The sequence below is a fragment of the Eubalaena glacialis genome, chromosome 6 (assembly GCF_028564815.1).
Source record: "Eubalaena glacialis isolate mEubGla1 chromosome 6, mEubGla1.1.hap2.+ XY, whole genome shotgun sequence".
NCBI classification, from domain to species: Eukaryota; Metazoa; Chordata; class Mammalia; order Artiodactyla; family Balaenidae; genus Eubalaena; species Eubalaena glacialis.
In genome coordinates this window covers 26,070,080-26,085,182 of record NC_083721.1, presented here as the reverse complement: position 1 = coordinate 26,085,182, position 15,103 = coordinate 26,070,080, and the positions used below count along the sequence as shown (strand labels likewise).

General features: G+C 33.2%; 1 protein-coding gene across 1 annotated transcript in view; it reads right to left on the bottom strand.

The window, feature by feature from the left end:
• Nucleotides 1-11,004, bottom strand: part of TMPRSS15 (transmembrane serine protease 15) — a 134,656-nt gene extending 123,652 nt beyond the window's left edge. Inside the window, exons 1-4 of the mRNA XM_061192958.1 lie at nucleotides 10,860-11,004; nucleotides 7,825-7,955; nucleotides 7,487-7,554; nucleotides 1,517-1,668 (exon numbers count right to left, since the gene is read on the bottom strand). Of these exons, the coding sequence (XP_061048941.1) occupies nucleotides 1,517-1,668; nucleotides 7,487-7,554; nucleotides 7,825-7,955; nucleotides 10,860-11,004 (496 nt within the window). The remainder of the gene's footprint in view (nucleotides 1-1,516; nucleotides 1,669-7,486; nucleotides 7,555-7,824; nucleotides 7,956-10,859) is intronic.
• Nucleotides 11,005-15,103: the final 4,099 nt, after the last annotated feature.

Sequence of the window (15,103 nt, the reverse complement as noted above, 5' to 3'; positions counted from 1 at the left end):
CGTAGGGAGTCATGAAAATAAGTTTCAGCACACCTGTCAATTCATTTGCCTCAGCACGCCTCCAGAAACTGATGCCTATTCAAATAAAGATAGCAAGATACCACCTTTCTAGAAGAAAATTGACTATTGAAAAATAATCAACATTGTTTAAAGACAAAACTATTACAAAGAAACTCTAATATAAGCGCTAAGAGAGCAGATATTAGGCTAAGACCACGTGGGTCAGAATCCTCAATCCACCTCGAAATAGCTAAATTTTCTGTATGTTAGTTGTGTCATCTGTAAAATGGGGGTAGCAAAGATATTGTGTAATAAGATTGGTATGAGGAGTAAATGTGTTGATAGAAAAACCACCTGTTGTAGCTAATAATAGTTAGTAGTAGTTTTCAGCTCATTTGAATCAGACAAAAATCCAAAACAGTCTCTGCTCCAGCAGCTGTGCCAGAGGGGACCAAACCATCAGTAGAAGGGGCACTTAAGAACTTGAGCTGTCTTCTCACTGAACAGGCATGGCAGGATATAGTAGGGGGCTTAGTGAAAGAGTACTGTGCTTGATGAACCCATGCTGTAAAGAAAAGCAGCTAGAGGTCTGCAATTTTGTATCCACTATAACAAAATTTTAAAAATGCATGTTTTTTTATGTTTCCTTTAAGAGCAAATCTATACTGACATCTCATTCTGAAGCAAAACTATTTGAACTGGCAATAGGCTGTTTGCCTTAATTCCACTTGATGTGGATATCTATATATTGATGAGCTTTCTAACATCTAAAAATTTCTGAATTCTGAAACATATTTAGCCTGAAGGTTTACAGATAACAGATTGTGGATCTGGATGGGCCTGGCAACTTACTATTGTTTTCAACCAAAATAGGACATGGTATACATGTTTGTTGAATTAAATTGAATGGGAAATAACTAAAATGGAAAATTTAGAATAGCCTAACATTGCTAGACATTATTGTCTTGCTATTATTTTTGATGCCCTATATCTCTTCCCCTTTGATTTATTTTTATCTTAAAATTATTTATCATTTTAAAATAAAGTTTTATTTTTTATAAGTAACTGGGATGAATCAAACTCATAATCCCCTCTTTTTACTTCCTTTCCTTCTTTTAAGTCCTCAATCAGAGACTGGACTTGCCACTTGACTATGTAATCTAATAATATCTATATGACTATCACAAAGTAATGTGTCACTTTCCAATGCAGGGTTCCTGGAAAGTCAGGGTGTGCTTGGCCAATGGCAAAAGTGTGATCAGACCTGCAAACATTTATGCATGCCAATATTTTCAGAACCTTTTTGATGTTTGATATTTTACAAACATTTTCTCACTGACATTTTTCTTCAAATACATTTTCTCCATATTTTATTTTTCTTATGTAAATGTGTTACCTCAGGCAATAAGACAGGTTTCTAAAGTCCAGGGTGATCCCATTGCTTCCCTGGTAAATAGCTAGAATTTTAATTTCATAGCTTAACAATTCAAAGAAATCAAATAATGTTCACAGATACCTGAAATATCAATGCTGTTCACATCAATATGGAAAGTGACCAGTTGGCTGGATTTATTTGCTTCAATGCCTTGAATCATTTCTTCTTTTACATTTTCATCTGACACCCACTGGGCAAAGAGAAGGTCAAATATGACTATAATGCTGCCATTTCTGCAAAGCAAAAAATGACATAAGAGAAAAAAGTTAGCCTTCTTCAAATGATTTGTGTTCAGTTTATGTAAGGTGTCTTTGAAATTCTCCATAGTTATCCCCTTGTTAATCCTTATTACACCTATACAAAGTAGGTCATGTCAAATATTATCTTTATTTCACAGGTGGAAGAAAGAGAAATTAAAAGACAATGTTTCTCCAAGAACACAAAGATATATCCAGAATTAGAACCTGATTTTTCTGAGTTCCACATTAGCACGCTAATCCTTAGGCTAGACCACAGATACTTGTGTCAAATTAAACCAAATCACATGGTATCATGACATTTATTCTTATTTTACTGTTTGAAAAAATGAAGAATGTGAATTTGTAATTTTTCATAGATGACTTCTAAGTAGGAATAGGTCTAAAGTAGTTTCACTGATTTCAGAGAAAAATTTTCTATGTAGTTTATGAAGGTTTGATAGCAAGCTTATAGCAACTAATTTATATCTACTTTTTCTTCTCCATTCTTAATATAAAATAAATGAAATATGCCCTGATTTAGAAGGGGAGAAAGAAGACAAGCATAAGTGGATTATTGGGAATTTGTGGGATATTCTGTCTCGTGGTCAAGGGTTGGGATTATCTTGCCTACTCGTCTCTGACCATAACATTAGAGTTCAATTACATGACCCAAGTCATCTTCTCTTTTACTTCATCTCCTTCTCTGAAACATGCATTTTCAAAGTTTTCTTCACTGGTGATTTGTTTGCAGTTTAAAGAATCATAAAAATGAATAAATTTTGGGCCCACTAGAAATACAGGAGTGATTTTTGCTCTTCTGTCTACATTTCTACTTTGCTACTGTGCTTTTAGGATACAACTGCTTGGGAAACAAACTCTAGCTCTGGTCTTCATTCTGTATCCCTCGGTAAGCTGGGGGTACTCAGGGTTTACTTGGACCCTTAAAAGGCAGACTAAGGAGAACCAAATTTTGCATGGTATGTTTGCTGGTTCTGAAATTTAGGCATTTACCTTCATATCCTTGTGATATCTTTAAGTTAATGAGTTTCTTGAAGGACTTCATCAACTTCTGAAGAGTTCTTTATGTATCTGTATGTATATATGTCTTGATAAAACCTATAATAAATTTTTTTTTTCCTCCAAGACTATATACAGGATAAAAATGTTCCTGAAAGATCATAGCAGATCAGCATTTCCTCTCGGTAGGATATTCCTTTTTGGTTTCTGTGCTACTATTCAGGTTCATCGTTTAGCAGAAGTGATTCCTTTCTATGTAGCTAGCTTTTCATGATTGATGTGAACAGGATACTCTCATCAATAATTGCGCATTTCACCTCTATTAAACATATTATTTAAAAATGTTAGAATGTTTAACTTTCCAATCATCTGATTAAATCAGAGTATCCAAATCTTGTAAATGGCAAGGCTCCTCAGTAACTATTTAGATCCGGGTTCCCCAAATTTACCCACACATGGAATCACTGCTGTCCTTGATAAAAACAGATTTCATCACAGACACTGTTTTTATCTATTCTTCCACACTTGTTAATTTTTCCATGCTGGCTGGTCTCTAATTTTGTTTGAGAATAACTCTCCATTTTCTCATGGCTTCTCCAACCATTCCTCATGTCAATGATAGTTTTATTCATGGGCATATGACCAGGCCCTGGTCAATGGAACATGAGGGGATGCTGATCGGCAACTTCTTGAAAACTTCTCTATATTTAATCAAATAAAGGTTCATAGCGGACTACTACTCTTCTTTGTTGAATGTTATTATGTCTACATGTGATTGCTGGAACTGCCACATCTATCTTGGGACCATGAGGCAAGCTATGATTGACAAGCTAAAGATAGTACAATAAAACAATGAAAACACCTAAATTCTTGATTATGTCTCTGTCATTGTTCCACTGAATTAACCTCTGCTGAAACCTCCAGATTTCTTGTGATGTCAGATGGTAAATACTTGTTGTTTAAGGCATTTTTAGTCATTTGTTCTGTTAATTGCAATTTAAAAAATCTTAACTGGCATACAACTCTCAGGCCTCATCCATATTTATTTAAACAGATGCTCAAGAAAAGGGAGATGACTCTATTTTTGCATCTGATGTTGGCCAACATTGCAATTTTATAAATAGGGAGAATGAGACTCAGAATAATATAGGTAATCTTGCCTAGAGTTATACAGCTTATTAATATCAGAGAGAGAGAGGAATAAACCCAAAACCTCTGTTTCCCAGATGTGTTTTGATATAGTTCCCATCCCCCACCCCACATACCACTTCTATCAACACCATTATGAACTATTTGTCAATAGGAAAGACAATACAACACATTTGCCTAGATGCAGATCCAGGTTTTTATTATCTTGCTTTGTTACCAGAACTTTATATCTAAAAAGATGCAGAATATAGCTAGTTGGAATTGGGGGGGGGGGAGGATGGATATTTTATTGCCGCCACACTTTGAGAGATAGAAGCTTCCCTCTTCCTGTCCCTTTCCCTTTCTCCCTTCCCCTCCCCCTCCTCCTCCCCCACCACCTGTTCTTCTTTTTCTTCTCCTTTTCCCTCATCCTCCATCTCTTCCTTCTCCTTTTCATTGTCTCCTTAACCAACCTCACCCCCCGAAATTCTTAAATGGACAGAGTTAAATATGGTAAAAATAAAGTGAGAGTGAACAAAGTCCATTAGTTTCTCTGTCTTCAATTTCTAATCTTTACCTCCTTGGTTGCACAGCAGATAGCTTTAATTCTGATTAAATTGGATTTTTCTCTTTGTGTAACTTTCACATATTAAGTTTGACTGACCACTTGCTTTTATTTTATTTGAGTTAGGGAGTAAAAGAGGTAAGGTAATTTTGGTAGAGAGCATACAAATCTAGAATTTTCTTTCACTGAATTGAAAGTAACTGGATAAGTTCATCCTCAGGCATAAAACATCTTCATATGAAAGATGTGTTTTCTTAGTTGTGAATTATACATTGCATTTAATAATTTATACTTTGCAAGGACAGGAGTTACAGATCCTATATCCACATACAGCTGTATTCTTTAAAATTTGTTTCTTATTCAGAGTAAATGTTGAGATAAGAGACATATACAGTAGAAATCAGGAAAACCATAATAAACATTTGTGTTTCATGTAATAAGAAAGCTAAAGCTGTTATGTTAGTAGTTTAGTAATGATCTCTATCACTGCTGTGAAATTGAATTTATTTATTAAGGTAATGCGAATTCTTCCTTTAGGAAAAAAAAAAAAGAAACAATGGCCATTTTCATTTCAAAGTACTGTTCCAGTGGAATATCTGAGTCTGTTTTTTTTTTTTTAACAGATAAATCCTATCATTATACAGAGAGCCTGTGTGCAATAAATCAAATGTTTCTTATCTCTTATTTTCCTTAATGATACTGATAACCTCTAGGGTTGCTGAGTAAACAAAAGTCTTTCCTTTCCTAACTTGATGACTTATCTGTGCTCAAAGGGCAAAATAAGCTTCATATTGCCTTAAAGTGTAAACAGCACTTTATTAGAAGAATCAACTCCTAAATGCTCTTTGAGTCAAAGCGCTTTCCACAAAGCAGAATAGAAAGTGTTTCCAGATGAGGGTAAACCATTTGCTTGTCCTGTAGAGTGGCTGTATACACACACACACACACACACACACACACAACTTAGCAGGGGGAGCAAGATTTGACATTAAATAATATTTTTAAAAGGAAGAAGAGGTAGATTAATTACTAAGTTTAGTATTCTGAGTGCTATAACTTGACCATGTACACGTGCATGGGGTGTGTATTTCAGTAAAATCAGTAACAAAAAAGGAAATAGGCATTTTAAAGGATTTTTAGATGTATTTTTCACAGTTGGTGTGGCTATTGTTAGTTAGTTGAGAAGTCAGTTATTTCTGTGTCTTGATTTTATCAACCAGAGTTTAAGGTGAAAATAATTTATAAAGGTAATTAGGAGTCTGTCAATTTTTTCTATAAGTGGAATATGTCATTTTAAATGTGATTATTTAAAGTAAACCTAAACGTTTGCTTGTTACTTTCTTTCCTGCTTCTGAATTTCTTTTCTCATCCTTTTCTTCTCAGTCTCCCAAAGTACCTACCTGTAATTTATCTTACAGACATTTTCATGAAATTCCTTTGCATTGCATCTTTTGAAAACTCACTTCTGATTTAAAAGTAATTCAGCTACAACGAGGTGAAAGCCTCTGTACACTGAAAATATATTATTTGAGAATTGTTATAAAATATGTATCAAGGTTTAGGCACTATATTAGTCTCCTAAGTAGTTTAAAGGAAGGGAAAGAAATAATTCCTTAGCTCAAATAATTTACAGTTTCACATATAGTGATTTTACTATCTAGAGAAACATAAGTTTACTTAATAAATATCAAAGAAAACGCTCGGGTTTTGATAAACCACCAGACCTTATATAAAAGTCTATATTCAGCAAATTTTCCCAATCTAGTAAAAACAAAGTTATCCAGCATGTTGTAAACAAGAGAAGACAAGAGTTCCATTAGCAAAACTATCCTAATAAACTCCGCACTAGATACCGTGCTTTGCGTGGATTTCACTGGTTAGAGCCTGAGGAAGGCGAGGAAGGACCGGGGTTACCTCCTTAAGCAAGGTTTTAGTTCTAAAACCTTTAAGAACTAAATTTGAGTTGAAGATTTAATGCAGATCTCCACATTCAATCCTCTTCAAAACTGGAAAAGAGAAATTGGTTCCACTCATTCCAGAGCAGAGAAATAAAGTGAAATAAAATCTTTCATGCATGGTTTTACCTTCACAGAATAAATACTGAATAAATATTTTAAAACAGCATTTCGAGGAAAACACACAAACAAAAAAATAATAATAATAACCTTTCCTGAGAGTCCACCTGTGTCCTTATAGCCCTGAAATTAGGCATGAAAGAGGCTATCAGAGATCATAAGCCCTGGAAAACAGGAGTCGAAGCCTCTGTGTTGTGGATAGGAATGAAGCCAGTAGATGGAGGTAGGGTTGACTGGCTACTGAGACTAAGATCTCACGAATATGCAGTGGGATAAAGAATGATAAATATAGATAGATAAGTAGGTGAGAAAGAAAGAAACAGAGTTCTAATTTTTTTTTTTTTTTGATATAAAATGAAGCTTTGTGCTTTTTTTCGTGATGGCTTCCACTAAGTGGATACGTTTTGTTCCAACAAGAAATGGCAAGGCCTAAAGTTTCCTTCTGCCCATTAACTAATTCTGTCATTGTTTTTCTAAACATAATCTCTTTTCCTTTGACTTGACCTCCCTACCTCTATTTGGTCATTGAGAACTAAGGACTCTTTTACTAATGTCAGGACTTTTGTGAAGACCATGTACCAAGCATCTTTGGTGCCAGGCTTTCAGGTTCAATTGTGTCTGATCTGAGATAGGAGATTAGTCTTTCTATAAAGTGAGGCTCTCTGCATTCTCCAATATCCTGGAGTACCCTATGGCTTCTATTTGATATAGATTAAATGTCAAGATTCCTAGGCATCTGCATACAGTCAACCTCAGCCTTCTCCATATGTCTCTGAACGATTTTGCACTTAGGAGAGAGAAACATGTTAATATGAGATAAATTATCTAGCATTATTATTATTATTTGTTACAAATATAAAAGTTTATACTATGCCACTTTTCTCAATCCTCCTGGAAAATGTTGAAAATTTAAAATGTTCCATTTTCTCCTAAAAATAGTAACACTCTTTTACAAATATTAGCAAAAAGATCACTATTTTGTGATCCTGTGCTTTCTCTCTATAGAAAAATTTTGAGCTATACTTACTCAAATTGTAAAACTCTTGAGTTTTTATATTCATTTTTCAGATTACTTGATTGAAAGATATCATCTATCTAAAAAAAGAAAAGGATAAGAAAAGGCATATTAAATTTAAGATTTTGTTTAAAATTTTAAACAAAGTAATCTTTATATTCTACTTAGAACTGTATTGGGGTGATTTCCTTCTCTGTGATGATGGGTCTCATACATTTAAGTATCCTGAGCATATTACATTTATTGACTAATTTTTTTCAAAGAGAACAAGATCTATGTATCTTTTGGCAAGTGGTTAGCGAAACTATGTTATGAAATTTTAAACTAGTTGAGGAGAGAAGGTCTCCTACCATTTGCTGAATGTCAAAAGCAAGAACTTTGAAATCCACTGAGAGTTTGTCTTGCAAATTAGGATTATATGTAACTCCGGATGTTATTGTCAATGTCCCTCTGGCTTCATGACTTTTTCCAAATGCTGCATCTAGATGAATTAATAAGAAACAAAACGCTGAAAATGTGAATGATGAATAAGGGAAAATATGCACATTCCGGTTAAGACATAGGAGTAAAGTTCTTGCTTAATGTGTTGGCCCTGGAGTTCTTGTTTTTTTTCTTTGCAGTCTTCGTGTTTCATCATCAGCTGTTTTTTATTTTTTAACTTATGTTTTTAGCTACCTAGTTGTTTTAAAAGATTGAAAATTAAACTTCTTCTTCTCTATCCCATTATTTTTTTTCCTTTCTTTGAAGTCTAACCAACTCTCCAAGCTTCCAAGTTTTGCTTGGTTTTTGTTTGTTGTCATTGAGATTCCTGTTGGAAGATACAGGGATGATCAATTCCACCAATTATGGGAACTGATTCAGGGAAACATAGTGAGAAATGGACCATTGAAAGTTTTGTAGTTGCTTTCAGATACTTCTGGAACACCTAGCATCAAGGGACACTGCTCATTTTCTGCATGTGGATTGCTGTGAAGATTTCAGTGTGTGTATTACTTTGGAACATAGCTTTGAAACTACTTCTTTCATTCTAATAATTATAAAATTGGCATGTATGACCTTTTGCCATTAGATGGAGACTGTCATTATTGGAGAAGTTTTGGAGAATGTTGCAGAAAATTTATTATCTCAATATGGAAAAATATAAGAAAAAAGCTAATAAACTGAATACAAACATGGGAAATAAAATGTGCCACTAAGGCCAGTACAATCCCATTATGAGATTATTTTCTTTGCATATATATTTATATTTAAAATGAATTGCTTCAGGTGAAACTCACGCAATGATGAAATCGTTAGTAAATGTAATAATAATGATGCATTGACCTGGTATGAGAAGATGTTATTTCTTCTTTTCCCAGATGGGGAAATTTGGGCTTAGATTCACTAAGAAAATTTCCCAATGTGATATAAGTGACAGATCTGGAATTTAGACAAAGGATTGACTGACTTCAGAACCCAAGATCTGTCATATATTGACACAAATCTCCTAGTCCAGAAGGAACTTTAGAATTAATACTTTAAACAATAAACATGCACTTCGTCTATACAGTTATCATTGCATAATTGATGTAACATATTATTAATACTATTTCATTTGTTTTTTAAACATTCAAAATAACATTTAGATTTGCATATTTAAAAGTGAAAGGCAAGGAAAGACTGAGGAACTGTCATGGATTGGAGGAGACTAAGGAAACGTGATAACTAAACCCAGTGTTGGAATCTGCACTGGATCCTGAACAGGTAAAGACATTAGTGGAAAAACTGGTGAAAGTTGAATGAAGTGTTTGGTTCAGTTAATAACATTGTAACAATGTTAATTTCTTGGTTGTGACAATTGTACTATGTGTGTACTAGATATTGACATTAGGGGAAGCTGGATGAATGTCTACAATTTTTGCAACTTTTTAAAAGTCTACTATGGTTTCCAATAAAAAGTGTTAAAAGTATATTAAAGTAAAAGTATGTACTGAAAGTAGTATGTCATATCCTCTAGTGTTCTATTATTGACTTATCTCAAATCCCTTCTTATATTCTGTTGTTCACAATTAAACCATATTAACATTTATAACTATTTATTTTTTATTTTTCTGGTAAAATAGCTAACTTTTGTATTTTTATTGAGCCTCAAGGCTTCCAATAGACTTCGAAATAATTACATATCCTTGAAGTTATTCACAGCATTTAAGTAAGACCAAAGCAGCCTCTTTTCTAAAAGTCTCAGTGAATTTCTATAATTTATTAAATTGTTCTTATAATTATATAAAATATCACAAGCCTTCTTTCTCTTTAAAATATATTCCTGTATGTAGCTATAGTAGTTAAATAAACCAGAAATTATATTGGAATTATTTTATACAAATATAAATCATATTTATTACATTCTAATTTACTTATTTACTAAGGGAAAAGAACTAACTCAAAGGCTGAGCATTTATTTTCTTGGTAAAACCAAAATCATTCACATATAAAAGGTTTTGCCCTGAGAGTTTTCAGAAGGAATTAATATGCCTATATATAATTCATCATTTTTTTAAAAATGTGAAAATGTTCTCAGAAAAAGTAAATCCAATACTCAAGTTTCTGCTATGCTGCCATTTTTAAAAAATTATCTTAGAAATGAATAAATGGTAAAGAAGAGCACAAGTTCTAAAGTTGGACTGTCTAGTTTGCACCACCTGGCAATATTGCAAATTTAAGCAAGTTACCTAAATTCTCTGTCTCTGATTCTTCACCTATAAAATGAGGGTAACAATAACAACTAACTCATAGGTTTGTTGTAACAAGATAATACAATTGGAGATCTTTTAAAAGCAGTTGGTACAGGTAATTTAGCTCTAAATAAGAATTACCTTTTCTTTCTTTTTTTTTTTTTTCTGTCAATCACAAATTGCTACTCAGGCAACTTGAGATCTTTATAAATCCACAATTACATTCAAGTTGCCTTATACTGTTGCAATTCAAATTGTCGTACTAATAAGAGAATAAAGATATAATTCTCTAGAAATAAACAATATTTTTTCTTTAACTTGGCCTATTTATCTGCTTCTATGGTCAACAATGTTTGAATAGGTTTATGACTTAAATTCTATCAGAACAGACCCACAGGCTATGAACCTACTTTGTTATATGTTGGAACTGAGAACATTATCTTTTTTTGTTTTAAAAACTTAGTCTCATGTTTGAATTCTGAATTAAAATCCAAATTATATACCATGTTAAAAATAATTCTTTGAAGTAAACTACGGTGATGCATCTGGATACAATATAAATACCTTGCCATGAAAGCACAGCAATGCATACAATATGCTGGCAGGATTCTGGAGATTGAAGTGTATACATTCATCTGAGAGCACTTTTCTGTAGCCAAGTCTATGTGACTTACCTCTTTCTGATCCCTTGATTGACAGCCAGGCCACTGCAATTAATCCAGCACAGAGCACCACCAATATGGCAAAGAGAGCTGCAAACATGACTTCATAGGTGCTGAGAGAACGGCGCCTTGAGGGTACACTTCGCTTTGAGCCCATCTTTGGTTTTTGAAGGTTTGCTACTCTAAGGGCTCTGAGAGAGCATAGAAGCTTGCACCAGCTGAAGAGCACAAGCTCTCAAGTTTTCCAAGAAGCCTTGTCACACAAGTCTACACTAGTCTTACTAGTCAGTGTAAATGAGTTGTGTATGTCCCTTTGGCAACATTATGTCTCTATACATTAAGTAGCTTTAAAAGTGCAGTTAATGTTTAAGAAGATATTAGTGAGTACAGAGAAGCTTAGAGTTGTAAATGTTAATCACCTGAACAGGCCAATTGTCAGTGTGAATGATATTAACTGCATGTTGTAAACAAAAATGATACTTTATCATTTTGAGAACTGGTAGAAGAAATATGAAATTCATGGTAGTCAAATTAATCATTGGGCACATGCACATGATATTTGTAAAGAGTCCCTAACAGATCAACCTTCCACCCTCTGACTCAAGTCATTATTAAGGCATTTTTCCTGTTTTATGTAGGTGTAGACATTCTAAAGATAAATTTTAAGCACATATGTGTGTGTATGTGTATATATATATATATATATATATATATATATATATATATATATATATATATATATATATATATATAAAGCCTAACATATATATTAATACTTACATCTCTCTTCCCACCCTCCCTCTATCCCACTTTCTCTCTCTTTTTCTGTATCTCTGTATACATATATATATATTTCTCATTGAAACAATCACAAATTTTGTAATCTTCATTATGTCACCCATGTGAAGTTGTGCAGTGTAAGGGAATATTGATCTAACCTAAAGGAAAGTCCACTGAAACAAGGCTTCATATGCCCACTTTTTATGGCCTCATGTAGTTATCAGTGAACAGGAGTAGCAGCTGTGAGAGGAATTAAGCACTTTTTTTTCTATTTTAAGAAAGTATTCTGGGTGGGGAAGACATTACTCACTTGCCCAGGACTTAATCTTTTTAAACATGCCAATAATAACAAGAGGACATGTTGAGAATTCCACACTCATAACTGTGGTTATGGGAAAACCAGGACTGTTCTCTGATAATTAAAGTACAGTTTATCATGGGAACTTCCACACTTTGAATAACAATGAGTTTAGAATTAAAAATTAATAAATAAAACCAAACCTGTTCTGAAGTAAACCAATTTACCTCTTGTTCTGGCAAGTAAAACTGGCCAGAGATAAGGAAGTACTAAGTCAAGGGTATTTCTTTGGAAGGTAATCCATGGAAAGTCCATGAAATGAGTTGGGAAGTGAAAAGTGGGGAAAATAAAGCCAATAAAAGTATGCAATCAAGCCGGAAACTACCATAGGCTCAGGAACATAATCCTGCTGGGGACTGCGTGAGACAGAGAGAAAAGTCCTCAGGATTACCCCCAATTAATGGGCAAGGAAGCAGGGATGTTTATTAACCAAATAGCCTTGCTCACTGGTACAGAGTAGCTTATGGGGCTTTAACTCTCCTACTTTCAGCTTACCCTGTGTGTGTGTAGAATATTCATGAAAAGCTGCCCTCAGCTTGCAGAGATGAAGAGAGCCTATGTGGGAAGTACCCTTATAGTTTACAACTGAAAAACATTTTCCATAATTCATGGAGAATTTCTACTAATTAACACATAAAAGACAAACAGCAGGCAATTAACAAAAACACAAACCCAAACAAACAATAAAGAAATAAAACATCATCACACAAATTTCTATAGGTTCTCACTTTTAGTAGATGGTCAACTTCAGTAGTAATTATGGAATTCCAATTAAAATAAAAAATGAAATATTACTGACCTCAAATATACTAGCAACAATTAACATCTTTAGCATTACTAAGCAGTGGCATTCATCGCTTGTGAGAAAGAAAATTCAAATAATCATATAGAAGAGCAATTTGGTAATATCTATCAAAACTAAATATGCATATACAATTTGACCCCTGAATTAGTCTACTAACTATACATCCTAGAGAAACTCTAACACTTGCAGAAAATGAGATGATATTCATTACAACATTATTTTATGCCCCACAAAATAGAGAGAAAACTTGTGTCCATCAATAGGAAAATGAATTGTACTTTTTAAATAATAAAATATTATACACAAGTTAAAAGTGTACGAACTGAAGCTCTATGTACCAGCTTGGAATAATAAACAAACTTTTACACAAAGAAACAAGCTATACCCCAGGATCTGGCCCTGCCCATCATCAGATAGTTGATAGATAGATAGATAGATAGATAGATAGATAGATAGATAGATAGAGCATTCTATCCAAAAGCAGCAGAATACACATTCTTTTCAAGTGACATGGAACATTCCTCAGGTTAGATCACATGCTAGACCACAAAACAAGTCTCATTAAATTTAAGAAGATTGAAATCATATCAAGCATCTTTTCTGACCACAGTACTATGAGACTGGAAATCAACTACTATGTTGTACACCTGAAACGAACATAATATTGTAAGTCAATTATATTTCAATAAAAAACAAGAAACAAGTTGCAGAAGAATATATGCAGTGTTACACTATTTAAAGTCAAAATAGAAAATAATTTGTTTAGTAATGCAGTTATATGTAATAAAAGTTTACATGGGAATGGTAAATAAAAGCTTCAGTATCATGATTACTTCTAGGTAGGGATGGGATTGGATAGTATGGGAGTGGAATACCAACCAAGAGGACTTCAATTGTATTTGAATTGTGTTAGTTCTCTTAAAATTTTTGAAATAAATTAGTGAACCATGTTAACTTGACAGAGTTAGATGATTAAGACATATGGGTTAATAGTTTTCTGCATTCTTCTATTATATATGTATATTCTTCACTTTATATATATATATATATATATATATATATATATATATACACATATAAAGTGAAAGGGAAAGCATGTGATTGATGTCTCTGTGATATTAGTTTCATCTTTATTAAATAACAACTAAATTTTAAAAATCTTTATGCATAGAACTTTCTACTTTGAGAAATGTGGAAGTCACAGAACCACCCCCCTTAAGTCAGTCATTGAATATTTATAGGAGAGTAAAATATTTATTTTAAACATATATTTAAAAACTTAACCATATAAGTTAAAATGATCTAGATGAAGTAGAAACAAATAAGTAAGAACAAATATCTGGTATGCTCAATGAAGAGAATATGTAGCTCTGGATAGGTCAGCATCATTAATACTCTTAATGAAGCTTTCAGTGAGGAAATCAAAATCGTGACCAGTTCAGTGATGGGAATGACACATTCCAGTTAAGTGAATAATGAAGTAGGAAGATACTTGAAGATAGTGAAAAATGGAGTAGGTAGAGCCAATACTGAACTTTTGGAGACTCCTAGGGGAGATTATAATTATCTTAGCCCATAATGAATGAAAGGATAAGAATTGGAAACTAAGAAAATTAAGAGTGTATAAGCTCTTGTTAATATTATTGAAGCATAAGGGCCAGAGGGTTAAGAATCATGGTGCATAACATAGTCCATTCATTTGCTCAGTGTGATTTTATACTCTGACTGTCCTATGTAGCTGTAGTAATTGCAAACAGTCTCTAAAGATTAAGGCCCTGAGCATTTATAAAATATTTCTTCCACTATTCAGCATAATGTGAAAAACTCCCAATAGCTTTCATCTTTAAATAAATTCCTGTGACTGGGTTGTTATTGGACACATTTCTTGAATAAAGATTAAATTAAAAAAAACTAATATAAAACAAGAAAATCAATATTGCTCATCAATAATAGTTTTGGAGATTCTACAGGTGATTTTTTTCTCTGAAAATGTGTCCAAATACTCCAGTGTAGTCAGTCAATTAACACTTAGGTGACGCCTATGATTCCTGGTTCAAGGATGACAGAGCTGTATGAAATACACATCTGCTTGTCTCCAAGGCTGGTATGTTTTTCTTTGACTTTTCATATAATTTCGACACAGTATTCTAAAACCTAATTGATAAGTCCTTTTATATTTTAGGTGTGACAAGGGACAGTAATCTTTGTGAAATATCTGAGGACTTTGATAAACATCTTATGGGGTGAAAAAAAGAGTAGGTCTTTAAATATTGTTAGACATCTTTGTCAATGAGGATCCTTAGATACTGTAAT